Here is a 25,361-nt window from a genome sequence, read left to right on the forward strand (position 1 = left end):
GACTTTTCCATCACTGATTTCTAATAATCCAAATATAATGTAAATAAACCTGTTTTTCTTTGTCATTATAATGCACCTTGCAAATACAGACATTTTAGCAAATAGAACTACTAAACAAATCCATAGTTAAAGAAGTTTCATAAAGATAACACCTCTGGAAATATTAGGAGAAGAATATATTTCTAAATGATATTTTCCTCTGCTATGATTACAAAATTTGACCGTGGCCACAAACCCGGCTTTCACAAGATAAAGACTGAAATATCCAGGATTCAAATACAATCTTTAGTCCGAAATGATCATTCCTCTTAATGCTACAAATTCAGAACATGATCATCAAGAACATAAAGCCAAGCTACCAGGGATCTCGTAACTTTCTTGCAGACAGAATTCACCGACCTTAAATGTGCAGTCTTCCTCTTCTCGAACATGGTATTGCATCTAGCATATCAACTATGCACTGCACTTGTCTTGATGTGAAGAAAACTTGGACTAGCTCTAGTTTATATGAAAGTCGGTGCTGGTGTATTTGTTAAAATGTTCTCCAAAATTTCCACTAGAAAGATCCCTCAGTTCCGAGATCACTCAACAGGAGTCCTTCTCTCCAATAATGATTCCAGAAATTCTTTACACAGTTTGGTGAGGGGTGGAAGGTTGTGTGACGAGCCACTGAATATAGTATCCCATGGTTTTCCTGATGATACAAATTGGATCCTGGAAGTGTTATTGCTCTTCAGCTCAAACTTCGGTAGTTCCCCATACATTGATGCATACCCGAATTTCCCTGCCAGAAAAAAAGAGGTAGAAATTTAAAAGTGAAGTACTACAATACAGGAACAAGTTTAAACTGTTGCAGCATATTTATCCGGATTTAGCACAGGTTAAAATGAATTAAAGGGCCCCTCCCTGCTTCGTTTTACTTCAAAACCATAGGAGACAATCAAGTTGCAGCACACATTGTTTTTGCTTAAACCAATACTAAGATTGGAGCCCTGGATATATGGTATACTCTTTTTGCCACTGGAATATACATTTAGGCTTCTGTCAAATGAAATCGTGTCATTTCATGCTTCAGTTAATAGAATCCAATATTACACAACTAGCTGAGGATATGGTTAACTTCCACAGGCCTCTTCCATTTGCCAAAAGAGTTCATTAATTTTCTGAAATAATGCAGCAGATTAACCACATAACATAATCTGATAAAAAAAACTACGTTACAAAACCCACCTGTCTCTCCATGGTCAACAGGTGCACCCTGATGCATCCCCGTAACTTCAGATGTTTCGTCACTATAAGGATCAAAAACTACATACTCATGATCACCATTTACATACGCAAGCAATGTTTGAGGTGGTTTCCCATATGCAGCATTCTCTTGTAAGAAAGATTGATTTGGTTTTACAAATGAAAGGGCCCCGCCCTCAGCCTGCAATGAATTGAATAAAAAATATACAACATTCAGCAAGAGCGACCACCAAAGTTCTAACTGATAATATTTCACACAAAAAAAAAAAATAGGCATTATCCAATGGTTAAAAGGAAAGAAAACTGGTGGTAAAAAGTAATCTAACAATATTGGATCCTCGTTCCTAAAAGAAGATAGTAGTTCTTTCCCCTCTTTATCATGTTTTCCAAATTTAAAAATAAAAAATAAAAAAGGTATCAGCTCTTGCCTACCTAACTCATATTCTAAGTCTTCAAAATGAAATTCTCATTAATGTTTTTGTTACAGCTATTCAGGACCTCGACGGCGGGATAGGTTTATTGGCGCCAGGGACCAACTGCAGAGCAAGAAGGGATTGGTTTTCCTGCTCCAGTTCTGACTCTACTAAGTCAGCCAGCTAGAAAAAGTTATGTTCCAAGGAAGAACCTACTTAGTCGTCGGTTTAGGATTTTATCTTTAATCTAAGAAATTTTATTAGGATTTACAGGACCTATGAATCCTTATTGTTTAATAGGAATCTAATTACAAAACAGCTTTCCTGTAAATATCATTGCCATCATCAATAAAAGATCATAGCTATTTAGTCGAAAACCCAAAGTTAATGTCTAAGATCAGAATTCCTCTTTAACGAGCCTCAACATAAGCTGGCAATGCCATGAATAGTAATGAGCCTCACCAATAAGGACTTCTCAGTAACAGGTTCCCTACCTCGATTGGAGATCCAAGATCGTAATAAACTAATATCAAGGCCAGTGAATATTGAAGACTTTCAAATTGTTACCTAATAAGTACTAGAAAGATCTGACATCAGAAGAGTACTAGAAAAGACACAATTCAAATCGAGAGTTTGTCCCAGGAGCTGAGTGCAGCCAAGACTGAAGCCGAACATGCAGCAGACTCAAGCAGCACAAGATTGGACAAGCAGCCTCAAGGAATCAAATTATAGACTGGATAGAGTAGGAAAGCACCCTAGTTCGCTAAGGTCAAATTCCCGCACTATGATAGTATGGTAGATCCATTGGGTTAGCAAAAAAGATGTGGAAGTTTTTCCCAGCATCAACAGGTGATTGAAGAAGACAAGGTGAGCCTGGCTTCCTTTCACTTCACGGACAATTCCTAATTAGGTTTCTTGAGCTGGAAAGGGACTGGCCAGAACTGGCACTGTAAAATTTCAAGACCCAGTGCAACTTACTACTCAGGCCATTGACCTTTATCACTGGAATTAGTGAAGCTAAGACAAGACGGAACTAACAGATTACTAGTGGCATTTTGAAGTAGATGTGCCTCTGGTCTCACAGCAGCCCAGGAGTCAAGATCTTCATCAGTGGGTTGCAAGACCACATCGCAATCAAGGTTGAATAGCACCCACTGGATCTGACAACTGCTATGTGCTACGCTCGGATCAAAAGGGAGACAAAAAAAAAAGCGGGAGAGCTGCTGCAAGCATATCTACATCAAGGCCCCTAAAGCAGCCTTCATAAAAAAGGCTCATCGAAAATCGATTCAGGACTGAAGGAAAAAGGAACTTTCTTTCAACTGCAGTGAGCCCTTTATGCCTGGATACAATTGTAAAAAGTCACTTTGGTTGGAATTTCCAGAGCACATCAAACAGGAGGAATCTTTGGAAGCAAAGGACGAGGGGAGGGTGAATTCGAAATATCCATCCATGCCATAACTAGCGCATCCGAAACAATGGAGAGACTTATATCGTGGTTTCTAGACTGCCATCGTTGATTCTAGTCTATTCGTGAATACCAAAAGTTTAATCAACGAAGCAGTAGTTAAACAACTTCCTCTTCCCATGAGGAGATGGTTGCCAAAGGTGAACAAGCACAAAGGCCAGAAGTGTCCCACTATATTCAAATTTATTTTATCACTCCTTCCATTAGATTTGTTTGTCTTAACTCTCAGTGAATTTGGAGCGTGTTGAGGGTTAATTGCCTTTGTACTTTGGGGTCTATCTTATGGACTTTACCAACATGAGCATGTCCTTCCACCATGTTGGAATCCTCATCCACCTCCAACGAATTGCCAAGAATAGACCCAAAAAAGAGAGTCGGCTCGTTGCAGTTTCCACAACCAGAACAGCACCTCGATCTTCAAAGGTTGCCCAAGGATTTCAAATCCATCTTGCAGCGAATGCTTTCTTGATCACAAAATCATCTTCGATACTCAGTCTAGTAATCCCTTGTCGGTATCCCGACCTGCAAAAGGATGAAATACAAGAGAAAGTTGAAGATATGTTACAACAGGGGATCATCTAAGACAGCCACTCCCCATTCTCTACCCCAATCTTACTGGTAAGAAGGCTGGCACGTCTTGGTACTTCTGTGTAGACTATCATCACAAAACAAAGCATAGAAAAATCATCATTACTGTACCAATGACTTTCACTCAGGTAAGACCAGATTAAGATCAGCCTAAAGATGCTGAAAAATCTGCTCTAAAACAAATCATGGGCACTAGAAGCTTCTGGCCATGCTTTTTGGCCTAACAAACGTACTCTCCACCTTCCATGCTGACGTAGGGTGGAGAACAATTACTCCACATATCGAAAACACCTCGATCATAAACCCACTATATTTAGCAATTCAAAACTTAATTATCTAAATTAAACCCTCTCTACTGAAATCACAATTAATATATTGAATGCTCTTCATTCTTTATCACATCACATGTCATAATGATTAGGTTTTCCAGCCATATATAAGCAATTTAGTGTTATTTGATAATATCATAAATTACACTAAAACATGCGATGAACACCTGGGGCCTCTAAGGTTCGCCCTTTCCCTACCGAACGCAATATCTTGTTCCTAAAGAAACCTAAAAGCCTCTTGGGAATAACAAACAAACCCGCAACTCGATAAATCAACCACTCTGTCCTGCCATGTTCCAGTCTTCTTTACAAAAATTAGGAACAGGGATGGGTCGGGTCTACTGCACAAGCATTGCCTCTGATCAAACTTGACAATCCCAAAAATACTCGTGTGGCCTGACCTATCTCTATTATAATATATATTTATTAGAAGAATAAAATGAGAGAGGCCAAGAGTAATAAAATGAGAATAAAATGAAAAAATGAAATGAGAGATGGCAACCCAGTTTAGGCCCACTCAGGTGTTTAAGAAACCCAAACAGTCCAAAAGGGTTTGACTTATTAAACCATCCTGAGTTTTGAAGCAGGTTAGAATTTAATTTTCAAATAGCTGATCAAGTTCTGATTTGGAAAAGCCTGCCTGAAACCGACTAGTCGCCATCCATGGGCCTCTTTAGCCAAACTCAAGTCTCGTTCTTAGGGCACACGATCTCTCGTGATGCATGGTTGCAAATACTTCCAAAACCTCTGCTATGTTACAATAAACTAAGCCCATGACCATCGTGTTTTGGCATTGGCTGGTGCTTCTGCAAAAGGATTAGCAACACATTTGCCACACACTCCCATAAGCTTGTGTCTTATGAAAAGGAGCTCATTGGACTCATCAAGCTATTCGACACAAGCAGCCATACCCATTGGCAAATTAATGGAATTCCATTTTGTGGTAGAATACCATGCTAGCAAATAGAATGTGGTAGTCAACTCCCTCTGGCAGACTTTGGTTTAGTGACAGCCCCAACTAGGCATATTTTACCCCATCCTTGTGGAGATCAATGCATCTCAAGGCAAAGCTATTAGACCAAGTCCAAGCAAGTGAGGTAGGTGAGCTCCAGTCACTTTAATGTGGCATATTTTCTACAGGAAAAAAGGTGTTCTTATCCCAACAATGCAATAGATTTTGAAAACAATTTCTATCCTCCATATCCAAGGACATGAAGGTACTAAATCCCTTAAAGTCACACTCTGATTATCTCTATTAAAAGAGTCAAAAATAAGAGCAACATTTTGTAAAGACTTGTTCTACTTATCAATGTAATATAAGGTCGACCAGTTGTAACCCCCAGGTATCCCCCAACCGCTACTTGTCCTTGAACATGATGTCTCCATATATTTTGTGGAAGTTCTTCCCCCTTCTTATGGCATGGATTGGTTTTCCATGTATGTGCACATCCTGCCCCTAACACATCCATAGCAACAGTCATAGTAGCTCAATTGTTTTTGTCTCCACATTCAAATTACATGGATTGTTCAAATCTACCAGTGCCAGAGATGTCATTTTCACAAATGCTTTTTAGAAAAGCTCTTCCACCCCCAGGAACTCGCTTGGCTTTCAAATCCAAAATACCACACCCCATTGAGATGGGCAAATAGAGGTGGTCATTGGAATGTACCTGAGAAGTTTCTCCAGTGATAAAACACAAAGATGGAGGCACAAGTTACATGGATCGCATGTTGCTAAAATACAGCATATCATTCTTTTCTAAAGGCTGCTCCATTTTAAGACATCCATGGGTGTCCACCACCCAGTCTTCTCTCCTACTATCCAGGATTTGTAAAGGTACAAGATGTTGAATGAAACACTCCAAAGATAAAATTTTGAAGCCACTTTGGGACAGCTCCTACAAGCACAAGTTGTAACGAAGACTGACTGTGAAATCACCACCACGAGATCCATTACCAAATCCGAGAAAAAGTACTGCTATACCTCCAACTTATAGTCAACTGCCCTTGGCACACTAACCATACCAACAGTGATCTCCCGATTTTATGGACCATTTACAATCCTAGAAAGGGTCAGTATTGTAGCATATCAGCTGGATGTACTGGAAGACTCCCGTATACACCCTGTTCTCTACATTTCTTGCCTCAAAAAATTCATGGAATCGAGCCTATGCATATCTCCTCTAGTTACCCGAGGGGAAATAACATTTGTACCCCAAGTTATTTTGAACCAAAGGATTAGGCATGTTACTAGGAGCTATGATCCACTGGAAAGGCCTCTCTCCAGCAAGTGCATCCTAGAAGCTGCAAATGAGATAATGATGCCCAGTCCATCCTTGACGCTTGTGGACAAGCACCTTTTTGTAGGAGAGAAATATTACGCCTAACAAAAACCTAGACTTAGTGGATAAAAGTTTGTCGTGGAAACCTTTAGCGACGGACCCACAGCAAAGAAAGGAAGAAGGGTTCCATTTCCTGCTATAATTCCAACTCCACTGAATCTGCAAATTAGGTAAAATTATGGTTGCTATGAAGAACTTACTCAGGTGTTTGTTTAGGATTTTATTTTTGTTTTTACTTTTATTTCCAAGAGTTGTATTAGGATTTACAAGGTCTACAATTTTAACAGGGATCTAATTCTAAATAGCTTTCTTATAAATATTATCAATGAAAGATAACAAACTATTTAGTCAAAAACCCAAAGCTAAGCTCCAAGATCCATGTTTTTATTTAACAACTCTCAACATAAGTAGGCAAGGTCAAAAATCAGTGAAAGCAAACAAACAGCTTGCTTCATGATTACTTGCCAAAAAGTCCCCAACTCACCCTCAAAAATGGGACTGTAACAGCTGTTTAGAAGATTAAAATTCCATCCCAGTGTCAATGTGATACAGAGCCAATGAAGGAAAATAAACATATGGAAAGTTTTAAACTAGAAGAAATACAAAAATTTAATTTCCTTTTCTAGAAGAAATAAAAATTTTGAAAAGTTCTTTAATAACAGAAAATAAGAAGATTTAATTTCCTTTCCTAAAGTCTTTTAATTGTTCTTTCAATTTAATTTATTTTCTTGTTTATTAAATTTTCTCGATTCCTTATTCTTAATCATATTTATAGCCTACAGAATAAGGTACTCTAACTTAGTTATTAGGTATACTCTTCGAGATTATCATTTAAATATCAATATATTGTTTTAATTATTGAGATCAAGATCTCCAAATTTGGTTCTTAATAAAATTTATGTAAGTTTTATCTTCAAGCTCTCTTTGTCCTGCATCACAATGTTTTTGCCTGAATCGTCTTTACTTCTTTGAGATAAAAAGAGAGACATTTCAAATATGGTACCGAGGGGATGTCTTTGTATACAAATGAGCTTTGCAAAAGACTAGGTCCTCTTATGACTTAAGAGGATAAGCATTATACAAAATACTCAAGGTCTAGAGCCAATGATCTCTAATGCTAGCAAAATACGACATAATGCCATGAAAAGCCTATTGTTCCTTTTTTCCCTGATCACCCATATGACAGCCAATAGAATGAGGGGATGAGTTTTTTCTTGGCTTCACATACCTTAATACCGTCTCACGCCCATAGTTCATCCGCACTCAAACTACAAGCCACCCAAGACAAATAAGGAAACACAGCTTATAGAAATATGAAAAGAATTGACTGCACATCTTTAAAATTATTATTGCATATTTTTAAGATTTATTATTGCAGATTTTTAAGAGTTATTATTGCATATTTTTATGATTTATTACTGTAATTTTTAAGAGTTATTATTATTGATTATATAATTATTTACTCCTAAAATTAGGAAGATTAAATATGAATGTAAAACTCTATAAATTCAGTATTTTTGTATCTACTGAAAATAAAGAAAAAAAAAAACTTTTTTTTCTTGTCTGCGTTCATGGTATCAGAGCCATGGTTTAGCTAATATGGCCTAAATACATTTTTTCCCTTCTCTTTTATGTTCAGTTTTTTTTTTTTTTGTAATGACACAATCTATCATGCCTAAAACAATGAGGATAGGCAACACAAGTTCCAAAAAGGTCTTCCACTCCACCATTGAGCATAATGGGAACACAAAAACTGCAGACGCAACACCTTCATTCAGTAAAGAACAGTTAGAACAACTGTATAAATTTTTTCATTCCACACAATTCTCTAATCCTGTACCTTCCTCTTGTTCCTTAGCCCAGAAAGGTAACTACCTTCAATCTATCGTCTTTAATGTGTCAACTATTCCTCTTTGCCCATAGATAATAGATTCAAGTGTGACGAATCATATGACAGGTTGTTTTAAATTATTTTCTTCTTATAGTCCTCATGCAAGCAATTAAAAAATTAAAATCGTCGATGGCTCACTCTTAGCAATTGCTGGGAAATGGTCAATTATTATCTCTAACACTCTTGTTCTTCACAATGTTCTTCACGTTCCAAATCTTTCTTATAATCTCTTATCTGTCAGTAAAATAACTCGGGACTTAAGCTGTTGTGCTAAATTTTTTCCAAACTATTGTGAATTTCAGGATCAGGATACGGGAATGATGATTGACAATGCTAAGGAACATGGAGGTCTCTATTACTTTGATGATAGAAATTTTTTGTGTCAGCAACTGAAATCCTCAAATATTGGAGCATGCTTTAATTCTACTAGTGATGAAATAATGATATTGCGCTATAGGTTAGGTCATCCTAACTTTCAATATTTAAATTATTCATTTCCAAATTTATTTCATAATAAAGATTTAGCATTATTGCAATGTGAAATTTGTCACTTAGCTAAACACCATCATGCATCATTCCCTACTCAACCATATAAACCATCTATACATTTTTCTCTTATTCATAGTGATGTGCAGGGACCCTCTAGAACATTAACTAATTCTGAAAAAAAAAATTGTTTATAACATTTATTGATAATCATACACGTCTAAGTTGGGTTTATCTACTTAAACAAAAATCTGAAACATAATATATTTTCAAAAAATTTTATACCATAGTTGAAACCCAATTTCAAACAACAATTCAAGTATTTCGGAATGATAATAGAAAAGAATATTTCAATCAAATCTTGTAGTCATTTTTCTTAGAAAAAGAAATTGTTCATCACAGCTCTTGCAATAACACTCCTTGACAAAATAGGGTAGCAAGAAAAAAAAATAAACACATTCTAGAAGTACCTAGGTCTTTAATGTTTACCAATGATGTACCTAAATACTTATAGGGAGAAGCAATTCTTATTGCTACATATCTAATCAACAGAATGCCATCAAGAGTTTTTAACTTTCAAACAACTCTAACAGTTTTCAAAAAATCATTTTTAATGTCTCGATTGACTTCAAATTTACCGTTAAGGGTTTTTAGATATGTTGCATTTGTTCATATATATAACCGTAATAGAGATAAATTAGATCCACGAACAATAAAATGTATTTTTCTAGAATATTCTCTCACACAAAAAGGATATAAATGTTTTGATCCTACCAGAAAAAAATATTTTGTCACGATGGATGTTTCATTCCTTGAATCACAAAGCTTTTTTAATCCTCATCTTCAAGAGGAAAAAGAAAATAAAGACTCGGTGTTTGAAAAAGAAAATATTTCTGATAGTTTCAAAAATAATGAAATTGCAATATTTAATTTTAGTATTTTGGATAAGGAAAACATGGGACCAACCTTAGTGCCTGAATACAAAAAAGACAATAACGAAAAGGATTATACACGCTTTGATGATGAGAGGTTGTTCGAAAAAACTTACATTAAAAGAAATCCGATTCAAAATAAGAAAGATGCAGTTATGTCTCCTCAAAACCAAGAATCTTATCCGATATCAGGATCTGAAGAATCAGGTACAATCTTTAAATCTCTAGAATCTAAGTTTTTTCCCATTAAACAAGTACATTCTGATCCTCTAGACCTCTCTATTGCTCTTAGAAAAGGAACTCGATCATGCACTCAACACCCTTTATCAAATTTTGTATCTTATAAAAACCTGTCATCTTCTGACCATACTTTTGTCTCACAGTTATTAAGTGTGAATATACCTAAATCTATACAGGAAGAACTAACGGTTCCTGAATGGAAGAAGACTGTTCTTGAATAAATGGAGACTCTAAAGAAGAATGGTACGTGAGAGATGACTGATTTGCCTAAAGGAAAAATGATTGTTGGGTGCAAGTGGGTTTTCACCGCAAAGTTCAACTCAGAGGGATCATTAGAACATTATAAAGTAAGGTTAGTAGCAAAAGGATTTACGCAAACATATGGAGTTGACTATCAGGAGACTTTTGTCCCTGTCACCAAGTTAAATACTATTCGAATGTTATTCTCTGTAACTGTGAATTTAGAGTGACCACTATTTCAATTGGATGCTAAAAATGCATTCTTCAATGGAGATCTAGAAGAGGAAGTCTATATAGATCCGCCACCTGACTTTGAAGAGAAGTTTAAAGGAAAAGTCTATAAGCTGAAAAAATTATTATATGGACTAAAACAGTCTCCCCGAACTTCATTTGAGAGATTTACCAGATTTGTTAAAAAAGAAGGGTATGATCAAGGACAATCTGATCATACAATGTTTATGAAACACACTGGTGATGGAATGATGGTTATCTTGATTGTATACGTGGATGATATAATACTTACCGGGAATGATGATGATGAGATATGTAGATTGAAGAAACATCTTGCTTCAGAATTTAAAATTAAGGATTTAGGACCTTTACACTACTTCCTGAGTCTGGAAATTGCAAGGTCAAAGATGGAAATTTTTGTATCACAAAGAAAGTATGTTTTTCACTTTTAGAGGAGACGAGCATGAGTGGTTGCAAACCAAGTGCTACACCCATGGATCCTAATCAGAAGTTGGGAGATGCTCTTAATGAAATTCCAATTGATAAAAGTAGATTTCAACGTCTTGTAGGAAAACTCATTTATTTGTCCCATACAAGACCTGATATCGCATTTGTGGTTAGTGTCGTGAGTCAATATATGCATTCACCTTATGAAGAACATTTAGAAGCTGTATATAAGATTCTCAAGTATCTAAAGACTACACCTAGAGGAAGATTGTTATTCAAAAAAAATATTAATAGGAGTATAGAAGTCTTCACAGATGCAGAATGGGAAGGTTCAATTTCAACTTAAACGATCCACCTCTGGCTAGTGTACGTTTGTATGGGAAAATTTGGTTACTTGGCGAAGTAAGAAGCAAAGTGTGGTTGCTAGAAGTAATACAGAAGCTAAGTATAGAGCTATGGCAAATGAAGTTTGTGAGGTGCTATGGATTAAAAGAATACTTGAAGAACTGAGATTAGATGCAGAAGCACCTATGAAACTATTTTGTGATAACAAATCAGCTAGAAGCATTGCACACAATCTAGTTCAACATGATCGTACGAAACATATTGAGATTAATAGGCCTTTCATTAAAGAGGCTGGAAAATAGAGTTATTTGTATGCCGTTTGTGACTTCTGAGCAACAAACAGCTGATGTTTTCACAAAGAGACATGTCAGACCAAAGTTTGAATCATTCATTGACAAGTTAGGCATGATCAATATCTACGCACCAACTTGAGGGGAGATGTAGAAATATAGAAAGAATTGACTACACATTTTTAAAATTATTACTGCATATTTTTAAGATTTATTATTGCAGATTTTTAGGAGTTATTATTGCATATTTTTGTGATTTATTACTGTAATTTTTAAGGGTTATTGCTATTGATTATATAATTATTTACTCCTAAAATTAGAAAAACTAAATATGGATGTAAATCTCTATAAATTCAGAATTTTTGTACTTGCTGAAAATAACAGAAAATAAAGATGAAAAAAAAACTTCTTTTTCTTGTCTGCGTTCACAATCGAATCCCGTCAACAAACAAAAGAAAAAGATCCTTTGGAGATTACTCCCCTGCAAACACATAGGATACCCCCAATGCAATTCCTGAAGTTGCCCAAAGAAAAGATTCTAAACCAAAAGTAGATGCTGAGGGCAAAGAAAGCAATTAGGGCAACAATTTTTTCCTCCATAATTCGCTTCCATGGGAATTTAAAGGTGACCGTACCTTGGAAGGTTATGATAAAAGGAACTTACAAGAACAAACCATTTCCAATGACGGAACATGATCACATGCAGTAGCAAACATGTTTGGGAATCTTTGTTTAAGATGTCTCCCACCACGCAAACAATCAGTTCAAAAACATACTCCTGGCTGTTGCCAAGCCTACAAAGCATAAATTCAATAAAAGATTCCAGTCCCTACCAATCTACTTTCCATAAACTAGTGCAGTAACTTTGCCTACTCTAACACATCCTCTAGCCCCTAGATCATAGACCACATTTCACAATACTCGCTTTTGTCCACAAGCCACTACTAAAAATACATAAACTTCTGGAGCCCTTTAACTAGAAAGCCATATCCCTTGTAGCAAGCAATCTTATGACAAGGCTACTCAAAGCAATCAGTCTCTTAGGCCAGCAGGAGATTTTGTTACATTGGATGGGTCCTCACCTACTGAAGCTTCTCTGAATTCTATGGCCACTTTAGCTGCTAATTATCAACCCACAAGCACATTCATATGGGTTGATGGTATGAGTCCTAATAAGTCAAATCTTGCTGAAGAAGAAACAGTCCAAGTGGCTCCCTTTCTAGTGAAAGGTTTACAAGCATTTTACACACGGGGAAAAAAACGAATGACTAAGCCAAAGGGTCAATCAATCAGTAGACTTCTCTGGAATAATTATACTTTATTTCTATTTTGTCCTACTCTTATGCTATTGTTAGTTTTCTTTTGTTCAGTCGTATCCAGTAGCTTACTTCAGAGTTACTTCCAGTTTATGTAACTGTAGAGAAACTGCTAGACAAGAAGTTAACTTTGTAGTGATGATAAAAAACTTTTTTGAGTTTACAAATGAATTAAGCAAAACAAATCAATGATGCAAAGTTCCAGACCCTAAGGTTTTAGAAAAGGTCATCTTTATACCTACAAGGACTCTAAGGACCTGATTAATGTTGTGACAGATTTGTAAAGTTCCTGTAGATGGATTGTACCACTTTTGCGCCTATACATACTATTTCTAACTTTCATTTAAAAAAAAAAAAAAGGATTTAAGCAGATTTATTCAGCTAAGTTGGAAGGTGAGGAACCTAATCAAGACAACAAAAGAAAGTTCCAAAAAACTGTCATAAAAATCTTTGCAACAACCAAGATAAGGTTTGTGCTTAATCATAACTTCCAACAGGACTATATTAACCAAAGCATTAGATTAATTCATCGCTAAAATATATACATCGAACTCACTCATTAGTCTTCGGAAGAATATTATTGAGACTCTCCCTTCTTTTTTGTTTTTCTTTCTTTTTCATGTCTCCTAAAACTTATTCATACTAGTACCACTCTAAAGTAAAAATAAATCAGGAGGACCCTTAATATTTTTAGTAGCACACTCAGGGAGAGGTCTTCAGCATTGAACTGCAATGCATATCATGCTTTTAAAAGCTTATTAAAAAATTAATGACAATGATAAACACAAAAATTAATGCAATTTCCTTGTTGTCCAAAAGATATGCATTTTCCTGGAAATTAAACACAGAAAAATTGTAAAATCAGTAATACTAATTTTGTCTGACTGTGGTAGTTAAGAAGCCTCTAATCTGTAAATATAGTTGCATAAAGGAGGGACTAGCAATCAATTAGATCCCAACATGAATGGAGGGGTAGGAAAGAGATCATACCTTCGTTACAAACCAAATGGTCACAGGAATAGGATCTGTTGCGTTAAATAATAAGATTACCCCATCTCTTCCATGGAATACTGGATCTTTTGATTCTATACAGTTAGAAGATTCAGGGAGAAGAGCCAAAACAGCAAAGGATGACAAATCCCATGTGCAGGCTACACCTGCATAATAAATAAATCTTATTCAGTCAACAACCAAAAAGAACATGAAATTAATATACATACATATACAGATATGGTAATCACAACAAGATCTCAATAATTTCACAAAAAGAAAAACCTCAACAATTTCCAAGAACATTCTTCATGTCTGGAGTCAAACGCTTCAACCGCATAGGATACTCTCAAATCAAAGACAAAGTGAGCTACATGAAGCCCTCTACTTCAACATGCATTATACTATTTTCGATTTATCCAAGACAATCACGATTTGTGAACAATCTGTATCTCCAATTAAATGAAGGAATTTACCTAAATATGACAAAAAGAAAAATAGTCGTAACCACGACATCCATACATAATTACTACTAACAAGCATCAAATATTCCATAAACAAAAACCTCTGAAGGATTATTGATTTTTCTTCACTTCCAAAGTAAACCAACAACAACAATGATATTTCAAAATTTGTCAATCTTCAATAAAAATCTGCCAGATTTCTGTATAATCAGTACACTCCAAAAGGAATTAGAGATACCAGAAAGCTTCCTTAAGCTAAAGCACCAACCACAATTACTAGGTAGACAAGCATAGCAAGTAAACTAGAATCTCATTCCCTCTGTTTAGACAGTATAAAGGAACAAACCAAATTGTCAAGATGATTAAACTTGCAGAAACTCTTTTAAATAATTAATGACGAACGACGGATAGTTAAAAAATAACCTTGTCAGCTCAAAATTATACCTTCTATAAATAACTTATACGACCAAGATGAAGATAGCTTTGACATATTCCACACAGATAGTTGTGGCTTTGAACCCTGAGAAGTAGCTACAACATACTCCGACTTCCCAACAAATGAAAGGGAAACAATTGGCTGCAGAAACAAGAGCATAAAAATTTAACATCAGACAGAAGAATAAAGCAAGCAGGGGCACACATGAGAGAGAGAGAGAGAGAGGCAAGAGGTAGCGAGACAGAGCGAGACATCCATGCAATAAATATTGTGCCTAGCACTTATTTGTCAGCTGAAGGTTTCACGTGTCTCTATTTTTTTCCTTTACAGGAAAGTATCTCTTCTTGTTATTCCTTCAGTTAGCGATTTCCCAAAGTATCTGTTTCATTCTTGCATTTAAGATTACAAATTTTTCAATTGCCCATCAATTATAACATAAAAATATAAGCAAAAAGATAAATCACCGTGTGGGTCTCTCCAACTACAGCAAGGAGAACATTCTTGTCTGGGTTCCACAATGTAATGACAGTTTCCGCTGCAACAGCAAGAACAGAACCATCACCAGAAAATGCAGCAGCAGTCATTTGCCTTTTTCTGTAAGGAAATAGATAATTAGACAGAGTCATAACAAATCTTCTATGACCAGGACATGCCTTATTTTTTCCATCTTTTCCATGTGTGCAAATAATCAAGATGGTTGTAACTCTTACAATTTGCAGCATAATCTTGCTTTCTTTTATTATTCTTGAACAATTAAGCAAGTCTATGAACAGTAAAAAGCATACAGGGGTCGAAAAGAGAAGAATATACAGTTCTTCCTGAATTACAAGGGAACAGTAACACTTATGAGGGAGAATAACTACAGATTCAGTAATAGAGGAATCATACTTATAAGAGCCAACAGCATGGCAAGTCCAGCTAGAAGCCTGAAGTGTCTGACTTTTCTGCTGAATCTCACTGTTACAAACCCAAATCTGAAGCAATAGAACAAGTACAGAAAAATGTCTAAGTATCATAATAAAGATTAAAAGATATAAAAAGCCAATTATCCAGCAATACCTTGAAGTCCCCACCATATGATGAACTGACAGCCATACAACGGGCAGGATGGAAAGCAATATCAGAAATACCAGCATCCCTAAACAATAACACGATACATGTTACCATATTATGCATGCAAAGTCAACAATTCAAAACAACATATTCCAATTCCAGAAAGTGAAAAAAGCAGTTCATTTGACCAAAGTCAATGAATTCTACTTAGGCTTGGACAAGCTCTACTTTTTAAGTATTGTAACAAAGTTAAAATCTGTTATACCATTAAATCTGTCATTCACACTACAACAAATCAGAGACTTGACATTTTCCAGGGTGATACTGAGGTTATACCTGTGAGGTTCATAAACAATGGTTGACAAACTAAACAATTTATCCTGTGAATCCAGCATCCAAAACTTAAGGCAAACGAGGCCTCCAATGCCTTCTTCTGCAAGCTTCACTTCGGCAGTGGTCATTATAGAGCCATCCAGAGAAAGTGCCACTGTAGTTACTACAACCTGCAGCAAAATATTCAAAGATGTTTATCTACAGCCAGTGATAATCAGTAATCTGTCCTAAAGGTCATCCAAACAAGTAATATATAAAAAAAAGGAACCTATAAATGAGCAGTTTCATTTACCGTGACACTATCACCTGGATGATGGTTTCTCTCACAGACTTGAACCTGAAAATAATCTTTTTTAGAAAACTTGAGACATACGCCATACCAAAAACAAGGAAAAAACTCTGAGCACAGAAGATTAACCACTCCCAGAAGAAAGCCACATCTAATTTGTTCCACCGCAGATTTAATGGATTGAGGCAATAGATATTCATTGTTGAAGCAATTCTTTGTTAATTGAAACAGATGCTAAAATTATCTGACCATCACCTCAGAAATTTCACGGTCGTCAAATAGACTGTAAAGTTGGACACGGTAGTCCTCTGTACATAAGGCAACTAACCCGGCCATTTGATCAAAAGCAACCCTGCTACTCAAGCCTTCACATATCTCTGGCAATAAACATGGAAGCTGGAAAATCCAATGAAAGAATAGGACTTCATTTTTCATATTGCACAGTGAAAAATCAAAATCTAGTCATATGTTGGAAACCACAGAAAGTCAATCAGTACTCAGTATCTAATATACAGATCTGAATCAACTAGAGGAAGAGGCACTTAAACAGTCTGACATAGGTCACCTCATTTAGATTTGGTTTGTTGTCATAAGTGTCCCATGCAGCAATAGACAAAAAAATCTCTGCATTTCTACTATTTTGCAATTGTTATGAGTTCTATCATAATTGAAGAAATCATGCATGCTGAAGTAAGAATTGCAACCTTTCTAAGATTATGATGGGAGAAAACATAAGCAAACATTTTGTATATACATCTTTTGCGGTTTGTCCCTCTTGGAGAAGTTAGAACTCCTTATTTTTAAAATATAAACCAGTCCTTTGACTTAAGATGACGTCATACAGGTGACAAGATTACTTTACCCTTAGTGATGTTAAATCTATAGCAAACTTTTATCAATATGAACTCTAACCTAACCATTACCAATATGAACTCTAACCTAACCATTATCAAAATGAACTATTATCGATATGAACTCTAACCTAACCATTATCCAAACCAAAACTTGACCTATCTAATGGAGATTCAACTAGAGGATATGTGGATGCATACTATCGAAAAAGCATTAACTCCAATGATAGCCATTGTCTATATATGCATGCAAAGAGCTCAAAAAAGGATTCAAGATCTAATATAGATATACACACACAAACAAACTCATACTAGCAGGTGTAGGCTACCTGCAAGGCCAAGCAATTACTAGATCCAAGTAACATATTATGTAGGCATTTCATCGTGCATATGCCTCACAAGCTCATAATTTAGATGTAAAGGAAGTTGCTTTCCTCATACATTTTATGTGAGCTAGACAATCAGGCGTCAACCTCATGTGCTGACATTTGCAGGCTTCCACAGTGTAAGGAAACATAAATGTGTCAACAACAAAACTAAGAATGAGTTTGTTTACTTTTTTAGAAGAAAAAAAAATGAAGAAGCATGTGTCCACACGCAGGAGCATCAAAAGGACTTGTTTAACTTAGCCATTTACTTTTGCTTCTTAGCTTTTTTTTCTTTTCAGAAGAAAAAAATGAATATATTCAAAGAGCATCCCCACCCCACAGACAAAAAGTATTCACATTTCTAACAAAATGTTTATCGGGTTCACTAGATCCTTGCTAGAATAAAACAACTACTCTTTAATCAAACAACTGAGAATTTGGAACCACAAACCTGTAGATCTAATCAAAGTTAGCACCTTCCTCTTTCTATATTTCCAAATTTCCCACAAAGTAGGGAAAGGGATAAGCCTTGAATATCGCTTATCAATTTGCATAACTTTCAAGGTCAAAGCTCCTTCACTATACCAGCAATAACCCAACTCAACCCCAAACAAGCAAAAGACTAAAGATGGTGTGGATACAGGCACAAAAGGATATGATTGAATGTTTCTATGCCGTTTTGCACAAATAACATCCACTCACAAGAATTTTCCCCCTTCTTAATCAACTCATCTGACATATTGCACCCTACTACCCAAGTGAAAAATAAAAAGTCACCCTAAGTATTGCCTTAACTTTCTAAATAAGTCTCAACTAGAACTTCTCACAAGCGCAACTCACTTAGCCAATCAAGTAATAAGACTTTACCAATGGTCAGGGACTTGGTTCATCCTTCGTCCCTCTAGAAACCACAACTTGCAAAAAAGACTTGAGAAACCTCATAGACTCACTAATTTCTCAATCATTTAAGTTCTTGATCAATTTGACTGTCCAAGCACCATTGTGGAGGATCCGACGGAAGAATCTTATACAGAGATATCCTCATTACGAGCAACTGCAAAAATTGTGGGGAACTGAAGAGAAAGAGCCCCTCCTCCCAACCATTCACCCGTCCACAAACCCACCATGTCCACGACCCCACCCTCCATTTGGTACACTGTTGAAAGTAATCCTTGCTATACTAATTTTGTTCGACAAAACCTACTCCACACAAACCCCTAGGATTCTTCACATATCAACCATAATTATCCAAACCAAATTTTGTGACAATCACCTTCCTAAAAAGAATAATAGGCTCCCCCATGAACCTCCAAAGCGACCTCCCTTGAAGAGTTTTATTGAACTCTACCAAAAATCTCACACTCATTCCTCTATGAACAAGTTGTTTCACCACAACCTGGCCATTAGGTGATATCTCCTCTTCTCATTTGAATCATCCAAAAGAAACCTGTTCTTGGTCACCTCCAACCTCTTTTGCAATGGTTGACAAGGACATGAAAAAAATGATATTAGCCACGTAGCTTTTTATTGAGTGTCAATTTTCCTCCCTTGGGCAGTCCCAAGTATTTAAGCAGGAGGCTCATGTTTGTACACCCCAGGATACTCGCTAGGTGATTGAAATCCCTTGTCACCAAATGTTAGGCTTCTTAGTTTTTATTAACTAAAACAACCATGTTAGTCTCATGTCCAGCTTCAACTAAGTTTTTGTTTTAGCATATTATCGGTTTTTGTCCCTGATGTAGGACAAATTAGGGTCAATTTGTCTACTTAGAGATTTAGGGATAGAACATAGAAATCACATCTAAAATCATAAACATCGCATCTAGAGGTTTTATTACATGAAACAACTAGAAAATTAAAGAACTCTCAATATTTCATTGAATAACTGAATAATGAACTTAAAGAGAATATACAAGTACCTCTTAAATAGTATATTAATTTTATATTTAATAGAAGAATGATTTCCAATAAATTCAGGTATAGCTAATTCATTTTACACCAGTTCTGCCTTATTTCATTCTATGCTGTGCCAAAATCCCAAGCCAAAGCATAGTTAACGGTCGCATATGGTTGCTTGTTAAAACCTAGGTCAGCCTGCAGAAATATCAGTAACCATCACCTACAAAACATGCTGTCCAAGCCCATATTCTTCAAACTGATCATCTTGGTCATCATACAAACCACTATTCCCAAATGCTAAGTCTAACAACATAAAAAGAAAGACAGTGGGATTTGCGAAACTGCATAAAATACTTATAGGAACAAACCTTAATCCCAGAAATGGACTTCCAAATTCCCATGGAAGGCATTTTAAGAAGATGAATTCGATTATCTGCACAAGATATCTGAGGACCCTTACTTCAGTAAAATAGGTGAAAAAAAGCGCTTCTTTTACAGCAGTCAGTATGCAATAATAAGATAAAATTTTAAGCTGATACTAACTGAGGAAAGTGAAGGATCTGGAGAACACGTAAAATACAGAAGTGGAGACCCAATTCGTGGCAAAAATTTCTTCTTTCCTGTGTCTAGCTGCCAAACTACAAGAACGCCTTCCTTTCCACCTGGGTATTAAATGAACCAACATGAACAAGAAAATTATTCCTTTATTCTGCAAAAGGAAAACAGCTCAAGAATAAGGGATAACAAATACCATGGAACTTTTTAAAAAAAATAAAAAGTATGGCATGTATTAGGATGTTATGAGATCCCTAAAATCTTCCATTGAATACAAAGGATGACCTCTAACCAAAAAACTCCGGGTCTGGAACCATCTATCTCTAACCTTATCAAAACAATCTTTCACCTCCTCAAACGCTCTTAAGTTTCTTTCTTTCTACACCACCTAAAATATAGAAAGGGGAACAAGACTGACATGTTTCTTCTGACCACTAATACCCTTCCAGGCCCAAAAATACCAAGCATTTAGATTAAAGTGATCCAATTTACAGACTTAAGGAATTTGGAACAATTCTGAAGTAGTTAACTGGCACTGACTTGTAAATTATTCACCACATACATCCTTGATGAATATCTAACATTAACAAAGTTCAAAGTACATAGGCATGCAACAAAGCAGGGAATGCAATTAACTCTCGGTCCCCATACACTAGTTATATATATGGTATATTTGATCACACCCACCACAAATCAGCCCTTGCGTACAAGGATCAGTTGCAAAATTATCCAATTTTGTGGAATTAATGAAGAGAATAGCTTAAACAGCCCAATGGTTTTCTTTTGGCGAAAACATATAACCAGCCTCACTTGCTTATCATTCTGGTAATCATGTATTGATTTCACACTTGTTTATCATAATATCAGTGCATGGTAATATTTCCTCTTTTCACCTGAATATAAGTAGGCTCCATCGGAAGAAAACATGAGGATATTAACTTCAGCAGGATGCCAGTGCCATGTAGTGCAAGAATCAGCATCATCATTACCCCTCACCCCAGGCTTTTCTTCCTTATCATCCATTGATCTTCCACTTCCCAATTCATTACCTATAGCAAATGTCCTGCAACCGAAACCCCTCCAGATTAAAATCCTTCCAGTCACATCACCGGCAGCTACAATTTTCTGTGTTGGATGGAATGCAAGAACAGTCATGATCTTGGTATGATGCAGGGTCATCATCTTAGCCATATTATGCTTAGATTTTGCTGAAGGGACCTTCCAAATATGGAGTTTACACTTGCTACGGATACCAAAAAATTCTCCTGAGGGACTAGCAGTAATAGATTCTGGTTCTTCAGTCTGCAAAAGTGGTAAACACAATATCATACATCCAGAGCAAAATTAATTACAGGAAAATATATAACTCATTCAGTGGGATTTTTTGTCTGCTGGAGAGATGAAACAGGTACAGGCCCTATTTTTTCCAATTTTTCATGGAGATTCTTCCTAACAAAAAAAAAAATTTATAGGATGTGAAAACATGAGTTGAGTCAAAGATACACTGTTTACATAACCATCCCCTAGTAAATAATTCTGTTGATGCACAAACCTGGTGCAGAAACTTCTGTTAATAATCATGAAAAACAGTGTCATTTTCAAATTTTGTAAGCAACTCTGAACACTCTGCGATAGGAAATTTATGATAACATCTCAGATATTTTACTTTGCATAACCAACACAATCCCCCAAGAGAAACATTCCTAAAACATTTTCTGCCAACAACTATCTTTTGGGTTATTTGAAAAGAAAGAAACAATGGGGCTTTTGAGGCATTGAAGATACTTTTGTAAATATCAAGGATAGATGGATACACTGTTTTGGATCCATACTTTTGGGACACAGTCTCTTATTTTTGATGACATGGGAGTTGTTGTCGAGATGCTCATTGATATGTAAATCTTTTGTAAATTGGCGGTACCTCCTTAGAACCAATTTTTAATGCATTTTTTTACTTTTATCTCAAAAAAAAACTATTCTGATTTTTTTAAAAAAAATAATAAGTGAAAAAGTATTATTAACAAGCACCAAAAGGGTGCAAAACCCATATACAAAAAAATTTACAAATCAGTTAACATATCAATTAAGTCACCAAAGTCTCAAAGGAACGCAAATTTTGCTTCATAATCAATACATCAAGGGATCGAACCATCTCTCTCTAATTCTGTCAATGCCTTCTCCCACTCCCTCAAAAACTCTTTTGTTCCTCTTTTCTAAGTAACCCAAAAAATGGCTAATGGTATGAGAGACCCAAAACCTTCTTTCAACCCACAATACCCTTCCAAGCCCAAATCTCATCCTTAACCATACCCGCCAACACCCAACTGTGCCCTGATATCCCAAAAGCCATAAACCATAAGTTATATGCAATAAGGCACTGAAGAAGAATGTGATCACAAGTCTCTTCTGCATTCTTGCATAGACAACACCAGTTCACCATAGTCCTTCCCCTCTTCATAAACTTGTATATCGTACATCCACGAGCAGCCTCCCAGGAAAAAAAAAGGAATTCTATGTGAAGCATTTAATGTGCAAATCTGCCAAAAATTATTTTTATGGGTCCTAAGTATCCTAAAGTTACACCCTTAGCCAAAGTGTACAGAAGAAGGAAGAAAGTATCTTTATTTCAAAGAAAAAAAGAAGGAAGAAAGAATCTAATACTGTCAGAGAGTAATCCTAACATTATGTCAGTGTCACTATCAGGGCCAGACTGGACCACTATTTTGCAGTCAGAGCCGAAATTGATCGTAATTTTTTATTTACTAATTAAAGAATTAATAAAAAATACAATTAAAACTACAAATTATATTTTATTTTTAAATTTCTAGATCTTCCAGCTCTGGACTGAAATAGACTGATTTTCTCATTCCCAGGATGTTTTGACTGAAAACTAGCACATAACTGGTTCAGCCCGGTCCCATTTTTTGGTCCAGAAAGATAAATGCATACCCCTAATGTCTTTATTCTATTTGCACTTACGATTTGGATAAGTCTAGGAAGAAGAAAAAAACAGGCAGCTCCTGAGTAGCAAACAAAAAACTGCTCCCATCCTTTTGTTAAAACAGATCAACGTCCAATGGAATAGAATGTTATGAGACTAAGTACCAAAACTGTTGAGTACTTTTTTCCTCAAGATATTGTTTTTTTCTCTCTTAATGAATTATTAAAACTTATATAGAGTACTTTTCTACTCAAGAGATTGTTGGGTTCTCTCTTAATAAACCACTAAAATTTGGTGGGTACTTTTCTACACAGGTAAAGAAAGAAAAACCAAGTCGAACCCTATCCAACTTACTGATTACCACATTCACAAACCTATAACTCAATTGATAAGCATGGACTATCTAAATATTATGCTATTAGAACAAAGACTAATTAATAATCACATGAAAGCTTTCAAACAACCAATAGTCAAACTTTTCAGAGAACAAATCACAATGAAAACCTCGAGCTCTTAGTTAAGATGTTTCCTTTCTTCTAAATCTAGAAAATGCTAATCTACTTTATGCTTTGTTTTCTATACATTAGAAAATTCTAATCCCCAAATAGGGAAAGCATACAAAAGATTATTAATTCATACCTCTTTCAAAGTCTCACCACGAGGCATCCGGAACTTGGTCAGGTTACATCTCCGTATTTGTCCACATAATTTATTGGGCCCTTCTGCTGGCACACTTGAATCTTCGACGGATACATAAGCAAGCAGGTCATGAGCACTGTCTTGAACTTCTTGTCGTTTATTGAAAAAAGATGGAATAACCTAACATGTGAAATAATGAATCAACAGTTTCTAAACCTATTGAGACTAAGGATAAAATAAACAAATTGGTCCAATTTAACATATAATTGTGTAGAATTTATAGAAGTCAAACATTTCTCCAAATTTCTTCAATGAAGTACTACTGTAAGTGAAACAAATGCAGGCATTCCCCAAACACCGCAAAATACAGACTCGATTTCTAATAAACGTTTAAACTAAGACAGCGGGAAATAACTATTAAGAAAAAAGAAACAAGAACAAAACATCTAATAAGAAAACTACAATTTTCTATATTTTCCAATACTTCCATAATAACCAAAGAGAACGAAAGCAAACGTGCTTATAAGATTCAGCATGTAGACCTACCATGGAAAAAACCTGAAGATGAACATTGACCGTCTTCAAAAGCGCCGGCGCCGAGAAGTCCCAATATCTAATAGTTCCATCGAGCGAGGCCGTCCAACAGTAACACAGTATCTTACTCGCCGGATTCCATGCTGGCACCACAATCACCGCTGTCACAAGCGCCGTGTGACCTTCCAGTGATGCTATCTATTACCCCAAACCCCGAAACAAAAACAAGCATATGAATATATGAGAAATTGAGATGAATTTGTATAACACTTCAGATACTAAAAAAAATTGCGAATAAGATAAAGATGAATATGTAAATAATGGAACCTGCAAGCCAGTATCGGTGCTAAAGATGGCAACCGTGTTGGCAGCGCAAACGAGAAGCTTCTTCGCATCGTTTGAGAAAGCTGGAGGTGAAGATACGTAGCTCTTCCCTCCCCTTATCATCTCCTCCTTTTCTTTTTCACTGGTTTCCTCTAACGGAGGGAGCAAGAGAGAGCAGAGGGGAGGAGATGGTTGGAGACCGTTTTATGTTCTTCAGGCTACTAAGTTGCTGATTGTCTGCTCCATCAAAAGCCCTAACTAAACCCTGCTTTGTTTTTCTTTCTTTCTTTTTTACTTTTTTTCTTTAAAAATTATGTATAAAAGTAGTAAACTATTTTATATTTCACAGTAATAATTTGTCCGAATATTATCAATGGATACTAAAGCATGGCTAATTGTATTGCATTTAATTAAATATTAAATTTTATTTGCATTTCAAATAAGTAGAATATGAACATAAATATAATTTTATAAAAAAACAACATATTACTTCAATTTTTAATTATATAAATTACTTATTTTATTAATTAATTCATTGACATAAGAATATAGAAATTCATATTTATAGATTTAAAAATAGATGAATATTAATTTAATTATATATCAAATATATAAATTATGTTATTATTATATTTTGCAGAAATGATAATATAATTTATTTAGAATAGATGCAAATAGAAATATATAAGTAATTAATATATAAAATTATTGAAATTTCAATTTTTACTAAAATTTCATTTACTTGGTAGTCTACTTAGATTTTTTTTTTGTTTCATTTTGAACAACACATTGAACTATAAGCATTTGAATATAGAAAATATTAGTAAAATAAAAATATAACTAATCTCAATATTTTTTGTTATCTGAGTATTGCAACAA

At 35.5% G+C, this 25,361-nt stretch overlaps 1 protein-coding gene across 1 annotated transcript; it reads right to left on the reverse strand.

Moving 5' to 3' along the window:
- Positions 1 to 153: 153 nt before the first annotated feature.
- Positions 154 to 24,744, reverse strand: LOC110821044 (Transducin/WD40 repeat-like superfamily protein). Its single transcript, XM_088206785.1, has 16 exons — positions 24,486 to 24,744; positions 24,171 to 24,356; positions 23,625 to 23,804; positions 20,938 to 21,346; positions 20,033 to 20,151; positions 19,858 to 19,935; positions 16,627 to 16,767; positions 16,375 to 16,419; positions 16,086 to 16,252; positions 15,756 to 15,834; positions 15,585 to 15,670; positions 15,161 to 15,290; positions 14,705 to 14,837; positions 13,797 to 13,963; positions 1,231 to 1,429; positions 154 to 784 (listed from the first exon to the last, which is right to left on the reverse strand). The coding sequence occupies exons 1-16, from the start codon at positions 24,603 to 24,605 to the stop codon at positions 582 to 584; spliced, it is 2,442 nt and encodes an 813-aa protein (XP_088062911.1). The 5' UTR covers positions 24,606 to 24,744; the 3' UTR covers positions 154 to 581.
- Positions 24,745 to 25,361: the final 617 nt, after the last annotated feature.

This window comes from Carica papaya, chromosome 7 (assembly GCF_054855325.1).
Source record: "Carica papaya isolate Zhongbai chromosome 7, ASM5485532v1, whole genome shotgun sequence".
In the NCBI taxonomy this organism is placed as follows: Eukaryota; Viridiplantae; Streptophyta; class Magnoliopsida; order Brassicales; family Caricaceae; genus Carica; species Carica papaya.